This window comes from Pelophylax lessonae (assembly GCF_965119305.1).
Source record: "Pelophylax lessonae genome assembly, chromosome: 11".
In the NCBI taxonomy this organism is placed as follows: domain Eukaryota; kingdom Metazoa; phylum Chordata; class Amphibia; order Anura; family Ranidae; genus Pelophylax; species Pelophylax lessonae.
In genome coordinates this window covers 74,383,479-74,395,833 of record NC_138778.1, presented here as the reverse complement: position 1 = coordinate 74,395,833, position 12,355 = coordinate 74,383,479, and the positions used below count along the sequence as shown (strand labels likewise).

At 42.8% G+C, this 12,355-nt stretch overlaps 1 protein-coding gene across 1 annotated transcript in view; it reads left to right on the top strand.

Moving 5' to 3' along the window:
- The window catches only part of FBF1 (Fas binding factor 1), a gene marked incomplete at its 5' end in the record, with an annotated part of 191,679 nt that overhangs the window by 34,362 nt on the left and 144,962 nt on the right, over nt 1-12,355 (top strand). Inside the window, 4 exons of the mRNA XM_082272785.1 lie at nt 1,939-1,989; nt 2,995-3,124; nt 5,306-5,389; nt 5,486-5,515. Coding sequence (XP_082128911.1) covers nt 1,939-1,989; nt 2,995-3,124; nt 5,306-5,389; nt 5,486-5,515 — 295 coding nt within the window. The remainder of the gene's footprint in view (nt 1-1,938; nt 1,990-2,994; nt 3,125-5,305; nt 5,390-5,485; nt 5,516-12,355) is intronic.

Sequence of the window (12,355 nt, the reverse complement as noted above, 5' to 3'; positions counted from 1 at the left end):
TTTTCTGTGAGTAAATTTTGAAAATAAATTTTTCTCCTTCACTGAAGGGCGCTGATGAGGCGGCACTGATGGGCACTGATAGGCTGCACTGATGGGCACTGATGAGGTGGCACTTATGGGCACTGATGAGGTGGCACTTATGGGCACTGATGAGGAGGTACTAATATGCCGCAATGATGAGCACTGATAGGGGGCACTGATGAGCACTGATAGGCGGCACTGCTGGGCACTGAGGTGGCACTGCTGGGCACTGAGGTGGCACTGCTGGGCACTGAGAGGCGGCACTGGCGGGCGGCACTGCTGGGCACTGGCGGATGGCACTGATGGACACTGACGGGTGCCCACACTCAGTGCCCATAGTGCTGCCAGTCAGTGCTTATCAGTGCCTAGATGAGCAGGCACTGATGGGCACTGACTGGCAGCACTATGGGCACTGATTGTGGGCATTGATGGGGGACACTGATGGCGGGCACTGTGGGCACTGATGGGGGGCACTGTGTATGTTTTTTACCTTGTAGTAATCAGGGCACTGGTGATCAGTGCCCTGATTACATGTCTCTTTGTCCCTGGCGCTGTGCAGCTCTCCCTCCTTCCTCACACTGCAGGCTCCGTGTGAGGAAGGAGCGCTGGCGATGAGAGATGATCTCATATGTTTACATATGAGATCATCTCTCATTGGATGATCCGATCACGTGGTGAATGGCCGCTGTGATTGGATCATTGGACACCTTGGATCCCTTGGACACGGCCGACACAGATTCTCCCCGCTGCGCGCTCGCGGGAGCGCGCGGGGGGCGTGTCACTGGGAGGCCGTTTAAAAACGGCCTCCCGAAAATTTGAGTCCGCGCTGCAGCCGTATATAGGCTGTAGCGCGGATGGGAAGTAGTTAAAATATATTTTGCTTGGAGTTTAGCTTTACATTTAATTTTGCTTTAGAAGTTATTACATTATAAAGGACAGAGTATGAATTGGTAGTTTTAAAAGGAATTAGATGAGGCACATTAGACTGGGAAACAATGAGTTTGGCTGTGCTCTCGTTCAGTTGTTTGCTCCAACCACTAATGTTTTACCAAGACCTACTTTTATACACTGCCTTGCCAAAAAAAAGTAACACACTCTAATATTTTGTTGGCTTTGATTATGGCATGCATTTGCTGTGGCATTTTTTCGAGAAGCTTCTGCAGTGTCACAAGATTTATTTCCGTCCAGCGCTGCATTCCTTTTTCACCAAGATCTTGTATTGATGATGGGAGAGTGGGACCACTGCGCAAAGCCTTCTCCAGCACATCCCAAAGATTCTCAATGGGGTTAGGTTCTGGACTCTGTGGTGGCCAATACATGTGTGAAAATGATGTCTCGTGCTCCCTGAACCACTCTCACAATTTGAGCCCAATGAATCCTGGCACTCTCATCTTGGAGAATGCCCATGCCATCAGGGAAGAAAATATCTATTGATGAAATAACCTGGTCTTTCAGTATATTCAGGTAGTCAGCTGACCTCATTCTTTGGGCATATCCAGTAACTATCCAGTAGGATAGTTACTGCATGCTTAGTTTAGTTAGTTGCTTAGTTAGATCCAGGTGGCGACTTTGTTTTTGGCCAGTCAGTGTATATTGGAGCTCTAGAATACCCAATGTCATTTTCTTGGTAAACTATGATTTTTTTCAGTTCAGCACTATGGCACAAATAGTGGAGCTTTGTCCCTGTTGCAATACCAGCAGAAACATTTGACAATGGTTCTTTTATATTACGTAGAATGAGAAGCCACTAAAATGTCATTTTTTTTTTCTAAGTACCATCATGCTTTTAGTTCAGTGTCCTAATTTAAACACATGGTAGATGGTCGTAGATGGTCCTTAATGCTCTTGTAATTCAAGATGAGAACATCTGTACATTTTCTTGAAAATGATGCACTCTCTCTCTTTCATTAAAAACAGGATTATGATGTTTCTGAGGCCGATCCACAGGATATTCTTGAAAGCTTGAAGGTAACCCAGCACATTCATTTACAGTTGTGTTATTGGAAAAAAAATCTAACAGTGAACTGATCTGGAAAGCATGATGTTTTTGCTCAGTTTTTTTTTTCTACATCATTGTAAACAAATGACCATAAGAGTCGGTTCACACTAATCCGACTTGTCAGGCGACTTGGTTGCCTGACAAGTAGCTCCCAATGCTGTGCAATGGAACCATTCTAATCAGAGCGACTCAAGTCGCTCCGACTTTGAAAAAGGTTCCTGCACTATTTTTTCGCAGAGTCGGAGCGACTTGCATTGACTTCTATTATGAGAAGTCGTTTGCAAGCCACGATGAAGTCGCGTTTCATGGGCGACTTCAAAGTCGCCCGAAGTCAGGGCGACTGAGTCGGATTAGTGTGAACCGGCTCTTAGGCTCCATTCACACCTGAGTGTATCGTTTTCAGGTGTTTTCGTTTTCCCATTTTTTGGGTGTTTTTCAGGCTTTTGTTTGGGTGTTTTTTGCAGGCGTTTGGAGGCAGGCATAGACATCTAACAAAAACACTTGTAATCTGCCAAAAAAAAGAAGCTCATGTACTTTCTTGATCTTCAGGCGTTTTGTTTCAGGCGACAAAACGCTCATATGGGAACAGGGGCCATTGAAATGAATGGGGTTTTGCTTGTTGGGCATTTTGAGACTTCAGAGATGAGTGTTTTACGAGCTGAAAATTGCTCAGGTGTGAACAGGGCCTAAGTAAACTGCTGATTAAGAGAGACATCGCCTACTCCCCTCTCCAGAGATCCACAACCACTCCTTTTATGGCTGCCATAGCTTTCGGGTAGAGGGAAGCATGGGACCACCTCCCATGATGTAGGAAGCTCACCACCTGTTAGCTGCAACTGATAAACATGAATCATAAAAAATAAATACTGTATATTATAAAATAAATGTATTCCCATTAAGGTAAAATGTTCATTAGCCATGTGTGTTGTAAATTACCACTAGTTGGAGTGTAATATATTTTCCTTGATTTATAGGACTTGGAAGATATGGATGCAGAGATATTTGCATCTAGAAAGCCAAACTCTGCTCCTGCAAAGGATTCTGGGATGACTCGAAGTACTGCCAGTGACAAAAAAGCTCAAAACAAGACTGGTACTAAAAATGGTAAAATCCAAACGCAAAAAAAAAATTTTTTATTAGTGTATCCACAGCTCTTTACATGTACACCAATGATTCTGAAACCTGGCCAAAGCAGCTTCCTTAAAGTGGTTGTAAAGCGCTTTTTTTTACCTGCAAGGCAAAGGCATAATGTGCTAGTATGCATTTCTTACTAGCACATTATTTTAACCTTACCTGAAAATGAAGTCCTCCAGTGATGCAATGCCATCGCTGAAGGCTGGGTCCATCTCTATCCAGTCTTCCTTCTGGGTTCACGGCTCTAGCTCTGTGACTGGCCAGAGCCGCAATGGCGTCACTTACAGTGACGTAACCGGCTGCTAGCTAAGTAAAAATCTCCTAAACTGTGCATGTTTAGGAGAGATTTACACTACCTATATGTAAGCCCTAATATAGGCTTATCTATAGGTAAAACTTAAAGATGGAAGTTTACTTCCTTTTTCAAATATCATGTATTAACACAAGGTGGGGTATTCATTGTGCATTAAAGCAAAACTAAACCCTTCAACTTAACTGCTTTCCAAAACCGTTACATTTTAAGGTATGCTGTGAATGATCACTTAAATCTGCCAGCAGTGCCAGGACAAGATCATCTAGAGCCCAGGGCGAACGTGCCAATTGCCCCCCCCCCCCCAAGATGTATGAGGATTATGTGTCAGCAACCCCCCCCCCCCCCCAAAAAAAAAAGTTTGCATGCTTACCCCCTAAGCATTAATTCCCCCTCCTCCCAATACAGATTCACCCCTACTGAAATCCCCTTGACAACACAGATCTTTGCCCCCCCCCCCCCCCAAGTTCATCAAATCCTCTCATTCTCCAGTATGCCCTGAATAAATCCCCCCCCCTCTCCTAGCCTCCTAGTACAAATCCTATAACCTTAAAATCTCCCCTCTAAGCACATATCCCCCCCCCCACTCCAAATCCCCCCCTTCCAGCACAAAGTCTCACCAATCCCTCATCGAAATTTCCCATCCTAGCACAAATCCCCCCCCCCCCCCAACCATATTACCTTTTCTAGCATAAACCCCACAAATATTTTTCCCCCTTCCACCCCCTCCCAACACAAATCCCCTCAAATCACCACTCCTAGCACACCTCCTAAAATTCACCCTTCTAGAACAGTTCTTATCCCTTGCCACCCCCCCCCCCAAATTCCCTCTCCAACAACCTCCTTGTGGTGCCCCTCCACCTCACATGATACCACAGTGCCCAGAGCAGCCGCCCCTCCTGCCCACCGCTTGTCCTGGCCCTGTCTGCCAGTGCTCTCAACCAAACTGTCAAGCCATCAAATGGCTGCTTTTACAACTGACCCTGTGTAGCACCATGGCAACAGCAGATCAAACCTAGGGTAAAGGCTCGTACACACTAAGAAAATCTGAAGAACATTTTCGTCCAAGGACCAATTGTATGATTTTCTGATAGTGTGTACATGATTTCCAACAGTCTATTCCGACCTTCTGAATGAAAATTTACGAAGGGACAAACTCCAGAATGTTTCTCGCACAGGAACAGAATGAACAATTTTTGTTTTAATGTGTACCGTTTTCGTACAATTTTGCTATGAGAAAAATCAGAAACAAAAGACTGCGCATGATTAGAAACCATAAACAACAAAAGCCTTTCTTGTACGAGAATTTTCGTATATTATTTTCTCAGTTCCGACTTGCTGTAAAGCAACAAAAATTGAATGATTGTTCGCCCAATTTGCTTATAGCGTGTGCCCCACTTAAGATTGCAGCTTCCTTGGCTGTAAAGTATTGGAGCGTTTATTCTGCTTTAACACCTGTCCTTTTCAATAGTTCTGATCAAATATACCAGCTACACAGTTCTCTATTTCTGGTGAGATAACAATTGCAGCCAATATCAGAGAAAACGGCATTGGACATATCCCTAATTGACTAAACTGTGTAATTTTGGTTTGAATATGAAGTTCCCCAGGTGTGATTTTACTAGATTTTACAAAATATAAATAAAGAAACTTATTAGCCCAGTTAGATTAATTTACCTTGACTATAACTGGATAGGCAGTAACTGTTGGTCTAGTACTTGTTTTTACTTATGACAACATTGCTTTAACAGTGTAATACTGTACAAAAGTTTATGTGAACAGTGAAGAGAAAGTCCTTAAAATCCATAAACTCCATACTGTAACCTTTTCTCATATTGCAGGAAACCTTGCTCCTGAGAGTGAGAAGAAGCCACAGTCTGCTCCTGCAGGCCAAGCCAGACAGTACAAGAAATTTTCCTTTGATGGTAATTAAATGCATTTATACTGTATATGAGTGTACTAAATATGTGAATGAGATGACATGATTCTTACCTATTTTCTCTGCTTTTAATGCTGGTCAGAGGATGCTCAGGATGTAGATATTTCATTACGTAAGGCATTTCCATTTTTTTCAACTGCAGTTGTTGTTTGTTGCAAAGTGATTGCATTATTTTTTTAATTATTTTTATATTAAAAGGCAGGGCTAATCTATTGCCATCAATATATAGCCAGAGAGCACAGAGAATAGATCCAATAATACACTTTTCCAACCTCCCAGGACCCCACAGTTCAATTTATAGAGACCCTAGCTTTGGTCCTGGAGTTCATCCCCATGAAACAAGTCTTCTAGATTGCTATCAAATGTCTGCTATAGGATAATATGTTTGATTACATGTTTTGGTAGATTGATTTTTCAGTTGTGTCTAGGCACAGTCATGTGTCAGTAAAAGCACTGTTATTTGCTTAGGCACAATAACGTTTCTAGATGTTCCCTATAACCTAGCAAATCCTTACTTTTTAAAATTTAGGACCACATTACCTTGAACCCACATAGTAACAGGTTCACTTTAGAGCAGGCAACGTTACCAAAAATAAGGTAACATCTACGTGTTCCGCTGCCTCCCTAATCTTAAACCTTTTCATTTGCCTAGTACAGGTTAAAATTAACCTTACCCATAGGCTACCCTTCAAACTTATCACTTCCTTTACCCTCACTTCCACATTTTATTTGTTCCCTAAGCTTAAAGGATAAGCTTTTCCTAAATTCCAACTCCCTTATGTACCAATATAACATTAATGTACTTCTTTTGCAGAAAAATAAAAGTTTCTAATATTTTTACACACACCTTACCTTCATCTGGCTGTATAAAAAACTAACTTCTCCATTACATCCTGGACAGACCTTGGGATGTGACACAGGAAGGAATTTACCAGCTGACCTAAGTAGCAATACACAATAAATGCTGCGCTATGTGAATGCTAAATGACTATACAATCAGAATATAACAATATCAAAATAATATTAAAAAGTGCATAAATATAGTGAAAGATTGTCCAACATATAGTAAAATATTGTCCAACATAAATGTGCAATCACCATATAACAATTTAACAGTCCATGCAAATGACTGCTTGCAATGAAAATATAAAGAAAAAATAAAAAAATCAAGAAAAACACACAGTGCTTGATCCTGCAATGCAATTCCTTCTCAGTGCAAAAAAAACAATAGTGTGCCACCTCGATGTTCTCCCCCCCCCAGGAATATTCTCACCTGGGGTAATATGATCACCGCAACAAAGTGTGATCCAAACCAGCTTTTTAGCCTGCTGTTGGCTATATCCAACTTCTCCAACCTGCTTCTAGGCTCCTCTCATTACGGATTGTAGTATCCCAATATATTGATTGAAAGATAAGAAAAGCCAATAGAGCTTATACCCTTTTTAAAATTTTATTTATTTAAAAAAAAAAAAAAATCACAGGGTACTCAATCTTTACAGGTGCTTGCAGAGCACCAAACCAACACAAGCATTCACAATCCAAAGATACATCGTTTTTGGGTCATTCCAGTGTGAACAGCAGCCTCACAAACAGACCTAGCCCCCAGCTCCACGTTGGTTTCTCTGTGTCGTCTTGTTTAAAAAGGGTATAATCTCTATTGGCTTTTCTTATCTATCAATCCATATATACTACAATCCGTAATGAGAGGAGCCTAGAAGGAGGTTGGAGAAGTTGGATATAGCCAACAGTGGGCTAAAAGCTGGTTTGGATCACGCTTAATCATGGTGATCACATTACCCCAGGTGAGAAACCCAAACACAGAAGCAAACATGCATTTTTTCACATGAAAAAGTGAGCGAAAAATGCATCAAAGCGCATAGTAAAAAACGTGCAACCCGCAAAATGCCAAAATGTCCCATGAGCTACTTTGCCATGTGTATCACAGCTCATTTAAACCAACATCACAGGAAAAACTAGCCAAAAAAGTGTGAATGGGGCCTGAAAGTGAAATTGGTGTTTCTCTATCGTCCATTGACAGACGCAGCCTCATCTTCATGAGCTGTGTGGGTTATTCTGCCACCTGAAGGAGTAGTCTAGGCAGTACGTTAGTACAAAGTTTTAACATATACATGCCCATACCTCACAGACACAGCCAAGCACATCAGTTTGTTTCTGCCTAGCGAAGGAGTAGGACCTAGGTTTCCTGCTGGGACTCCGGTCTCAGTTTTTTGTGTTCTTTTCAGAATATTTTCTTTTATTTCTCTTTATTCACTTGCTAGCTAGTGTTCAGGGAAGAACTTCCTTGTGATCTACAAGCAATGATGCTGGCTGGGGCTTCACACTAGATGATCTAGATTAGGGCTGAAAGATAGTCGATATGATATCGACTATCGTTCTGTGGCCGTAGGCGATATTCATATCGCCGAGGTCACGATATTTGCATAGGCAGGGGGAGGGACTCGGAGGAGGACTCGCAGACTTCCGTGTTAGGTCGGAGGAGAACTCACACATCCAATCCAATGCAGGCTGCAGCCCGCCCCACACGTTCAGTGAGTCTCACTCTCCGCCCTAGTTTTTTCAATGGCACATTCAGGCAACCAATCACGCCGTGAGCAGCTGCACAGCTAACCAATCACGCGTGCCTGCACACCTGATTGGTTCGCTGTGCCGCTACTCACGGCGTGATTGGCTCCCTGAATGTGCCATTGAGAAAACTAGGGCGGAGAGTGAGACTCACTGAACGTGTGGGGCGGGCTGCAGCCTGCACGAGTGAGTAATGTAATGTATGGTATGCGGCTGTGCTCCTTTCTAATCCACCGCTCCAGCCTCCTACCACCACTGCCAGTAGCAGTATATATGTGAAATACAATAAATAATCTATATTGACATGGTGTGTATACAAAAAGGGAAAAGTAGATGTATGTATGTATATGTAGAGGAAAATAAATTATTAATAATTCAGAGGTGATTTATATATTAATAATTTATTTTCCTCTACATATACATACATCTACTTTTCCTTTTTTTTTATACACACCATGTCAATATAGATTATTTATTGTATTTCACATATATACTGGCAGCGCCAATCACTTCCTCTTCCTTTTTATAATCTATTATATAACCCCTTCCAGGGTTATATTCTGAAGTGGGCTGCAGCCAACCTCCTTTATATTTCTCCATATAAAGGACGGGTCCCACAATATCGCAATATATATCGTTGGAAAAAAAATATCGCAATATATTTTTTTCCCAATATCGTGCAGGCCTAATCTAGATCCTTCTGGTCCCCCCAGCCTGACCTATGAGCGTGAGCAGGTTGTAGTCCCGCACTAGACCTAGCAATGGTGGTGCCCCTTTCCCGGATGGGGACGAGCCTGTGAGCGGATGCCTCGCACACACGCGACGACCTGGGATGCCCTAAGTCGCAGCGTACCCCTCGGCTGGCAGCACCCCCACTTCTGGTGGGAGGCAGTCTGCCCGAAGCAGAGCCCACCCGATCCATGGTATGGTGAGTAAATGTGCCCCCCTTGGGGAAGGATGTGGGGATGTGGGCCCTCTCCTGGGGATAATGGGATTGTACCTCCTGAAAGATCCCCCTGTGTGTCCTACCCTCCCCCCCCCCCCCTGTCACTGCGGGGGGCTATGTGTCTGGGACACCTGGCATCCTGAGGAGGAGGGGGGGTGGCATGGTATCTTGGGCTTGCTGGTTCCTGTTGTGGATCCTGAGGCCTTTATAGTGTCGGTCCCTGGCCGCATGGCTCGCCGTGGGCACTGCCATCTCAAGTGTGGGCAATGTAGTTGTAGTTTTCCTTACGGGAGGCGGAGTCGACCACATCTGACATCACGCACCTGATGACGTCAGCTCTGACGAAACGCGTTGTGCACGATTACGTCATTTCCGCTCCACTGTAACGCAGATCCCGTCGCTGGCACGCATAGCGTCTCGGAAACAGCCGCCAACGAGGGACTCGCGGCCCCTACTGCTTTGAATGCCTACGAATATTGTTTTTATGTGAGTACCTGTCTTTTACCTTACCTAATAAAGTGAATTTAAATGGTACATCACTATATTAGCGCTTCTTCTTTTCATATCACCGTCTGACTGGCTAATAAGAGGAGATCCTAATATCCGGGTAAAGGAGTCCTTCCCCCCTGGAAATCCCACATAACCTTGGTTAAGAGGACACTACACTAAGGCTTGTTACCCCTGTAGGGGTATATACCTCCGGTGAGTGCGGTATCAATAGGAGGGGTGCACGTGTGTATCTCACCCACCACCTAAAACAAGTTTTGGATCACTGGGATCACCTCACCAGCATTTTTTACAACTGCTTGCCACTGCCTAGAAATACCACGATTTTATATCACTTCCTCACCTAGCAACTAAAGGACTGCTAATTTATTGTATTATTATATGTTTTTTTGCATGAACAATATTTATTTTTATACACTTTTTTTCAATATTCACTCATCATTTGCATAAATTGGCACCAATTGTGATATATATTTATTATTGCATTACTTTGCACGGATCACTTTGATTGGCACATATTTTAGTATATATTTTATTATTGCAGTAATTTTACACTGATCACATTTTTGTATACATGGTATATATTACTTACATTTATTGTGTTTTATAATATTTTCTCACGGTTTTACACGGTATTTATTTATTTATTTTTCAACACTTAGCAACACCCCAACTAGGGGCTCACCCTGGTTATTAAGTTGGTTTTGCTCTTTCATATATGCACTTTAGAACCCTGGATTAACCAATTATATACTAGCCAACACTACAGCACTTTATTTTTAATTTTTATTTTTGTGAGTACCACATTTGACCAATCACACTAAATAGGCAGCGCCACCTTACCTCACCTTTTCCCATATATCTAGATATAGCTCTCGGGCTATATTTTGGGGTCGGCTGCAGCCTTTTTCTTTCCTTGTCCATAAGCGCGGAAATCTTATACTTTCAATCTGACATCACCTGCTGCTTTTCCGAGTACCGTGCGGCTCGCTTGACCCTACTGGAGACCGCGGTACCATCTGCTTATATCTTGCCGTGATTGGATCGGATTGCTTACTCATACACCCACATTTTACTACAACATTGTAAGTGTGATTACCTTATTAATAAATTATTTACCTTATACAGTCTACACTTAGAGTTGTCTCTCTCCTTTATGTATATCTTTGGATCACGGTCAATCTGAGCTGTGGCACCCAGGAGGTTTCATTACCCTTGCTGCTGATATACACTGGATGATTTGGCATTCTTATGTCCCTGCCCATTTGACTCGCTGGTAACACAGAGGTCTAGTTTTGGGGTGAGTGCATATGTGTGCTTTTGGTGAAGGGGATCATCACTGTTTGCTTTTTCTTCAGCACTCTGTATGGACTTTGCCTATCATTTATACATATCTTTCTGTTTTGGATCTCAGGATTTCACCATTCCTATATGGACTGTTTCTTCATTTACATTATGCTTAGTTAAGATTTGCACTGCACCATTGTTTTGGTACATCTCTGTATGGGCTCTTTATAATGTACCTGGGTCGGTGTCCAGCTTGCATATCGCTTTTTTAGAATTTTATTGTTTGCGCGGATTGTCCTTTTTGTTATAATAATGTAGTTTTTTCCCCATAGACTTGTATGGGGCAGCCATTTTCCCTGAGCTTCCTATTGAAACTGTATGGGCGTGACCTTTCACTCAGACGAGATCACTTCCTGTGCTCTGTTTACTGCTGCTGGCCGAGGTCATTTTGTATCTCTTCTGCATGCTGCTGGAACGATCAGGAGGATGCTTTATTTGAGGTGGTACAGTACTGGGGTCCCTGCAGACATATCCCTGCATGCTCTGCTGTTAGTTTAGTTAAAAGGGGATCTCTGCAGACCGCTGCGATCAGCGCTTCTTAAAGCGCCAGTACTCCGTTTTTTGCAACTTGCAATATGGAGTCCCCAAACTGTGATTTCCCTTTTAGACCCGTTCTGTGCGACTCCCGGACAGTCCAGATCAGTCGCTGGCCGCGATTTCAGCAGCTCTGGAAAGCCTGGCGACAAAGGTTGATTTAGTCATGAAAGAGGTTGATAGCCGAAAACGGCCGCTGCCTTCTCAGTCTAAGGAGGTGTCCTCTGATTCAGAGGATGATGCAGTTGCCCTGGATGCTCCCCTTCCTGAGGGGTCACTGTCCTCGCAGTCAGATGGTGAAGAGGACCTTTCTTCTTCAACTGCAGCTTGGGAACGCGCTTTAATGGAAGCCCTGATTATTTCAGTATGGGACACTTTAAAATTGGCTGATGAGCCCACGCGAGCAGGGACGCGATTGGCTTTTGGCTCCCAGAAGTCTCCAAAAGCTGGCAAGGTTTTCACTTTAATAATAAACAAGCTGCGCTAAGTGATCAATTGGGTGACCAATAATGAATTGATCACTCTAAAAAAAGGTGTTCAAATGAAGATTTGATTACATGCAAATAAATAAAGGTAAACCAAAAACTGTCCCAATTAATACAATGCTATAAATTAAGATACTGGGATGTTCAAAAATGCAGTGATAATCATTAATAGATGCAATACATAAAAGAAATGAGAAAAATTATAAAATATCTGAATACACAGTAATAATCAAATACATCGATTATATAAAGAAAATAAATGAATATGTGAATAATCTCAAATAAAAGTCCACAAATAACACAGTAACACAGTGTGTGATAATAAATGAACTGTGCAATAAATCCACCGCAGGTGCTCAATCCGCCACCAATATCAATTCTGCTTACCAGAGGCTAATTAATATAGAGCTTGTAAACATCAAGGCAGAGGGAGCAGCCAGATTCCAATTGACCATGGTAAACCTGGGGAGATGTCCACGACTCTGAATGTGCAAGCCGTAGGTGTCACCTAGGTGACAACACTAGTACTAACCTCACGGGTCCACAGATG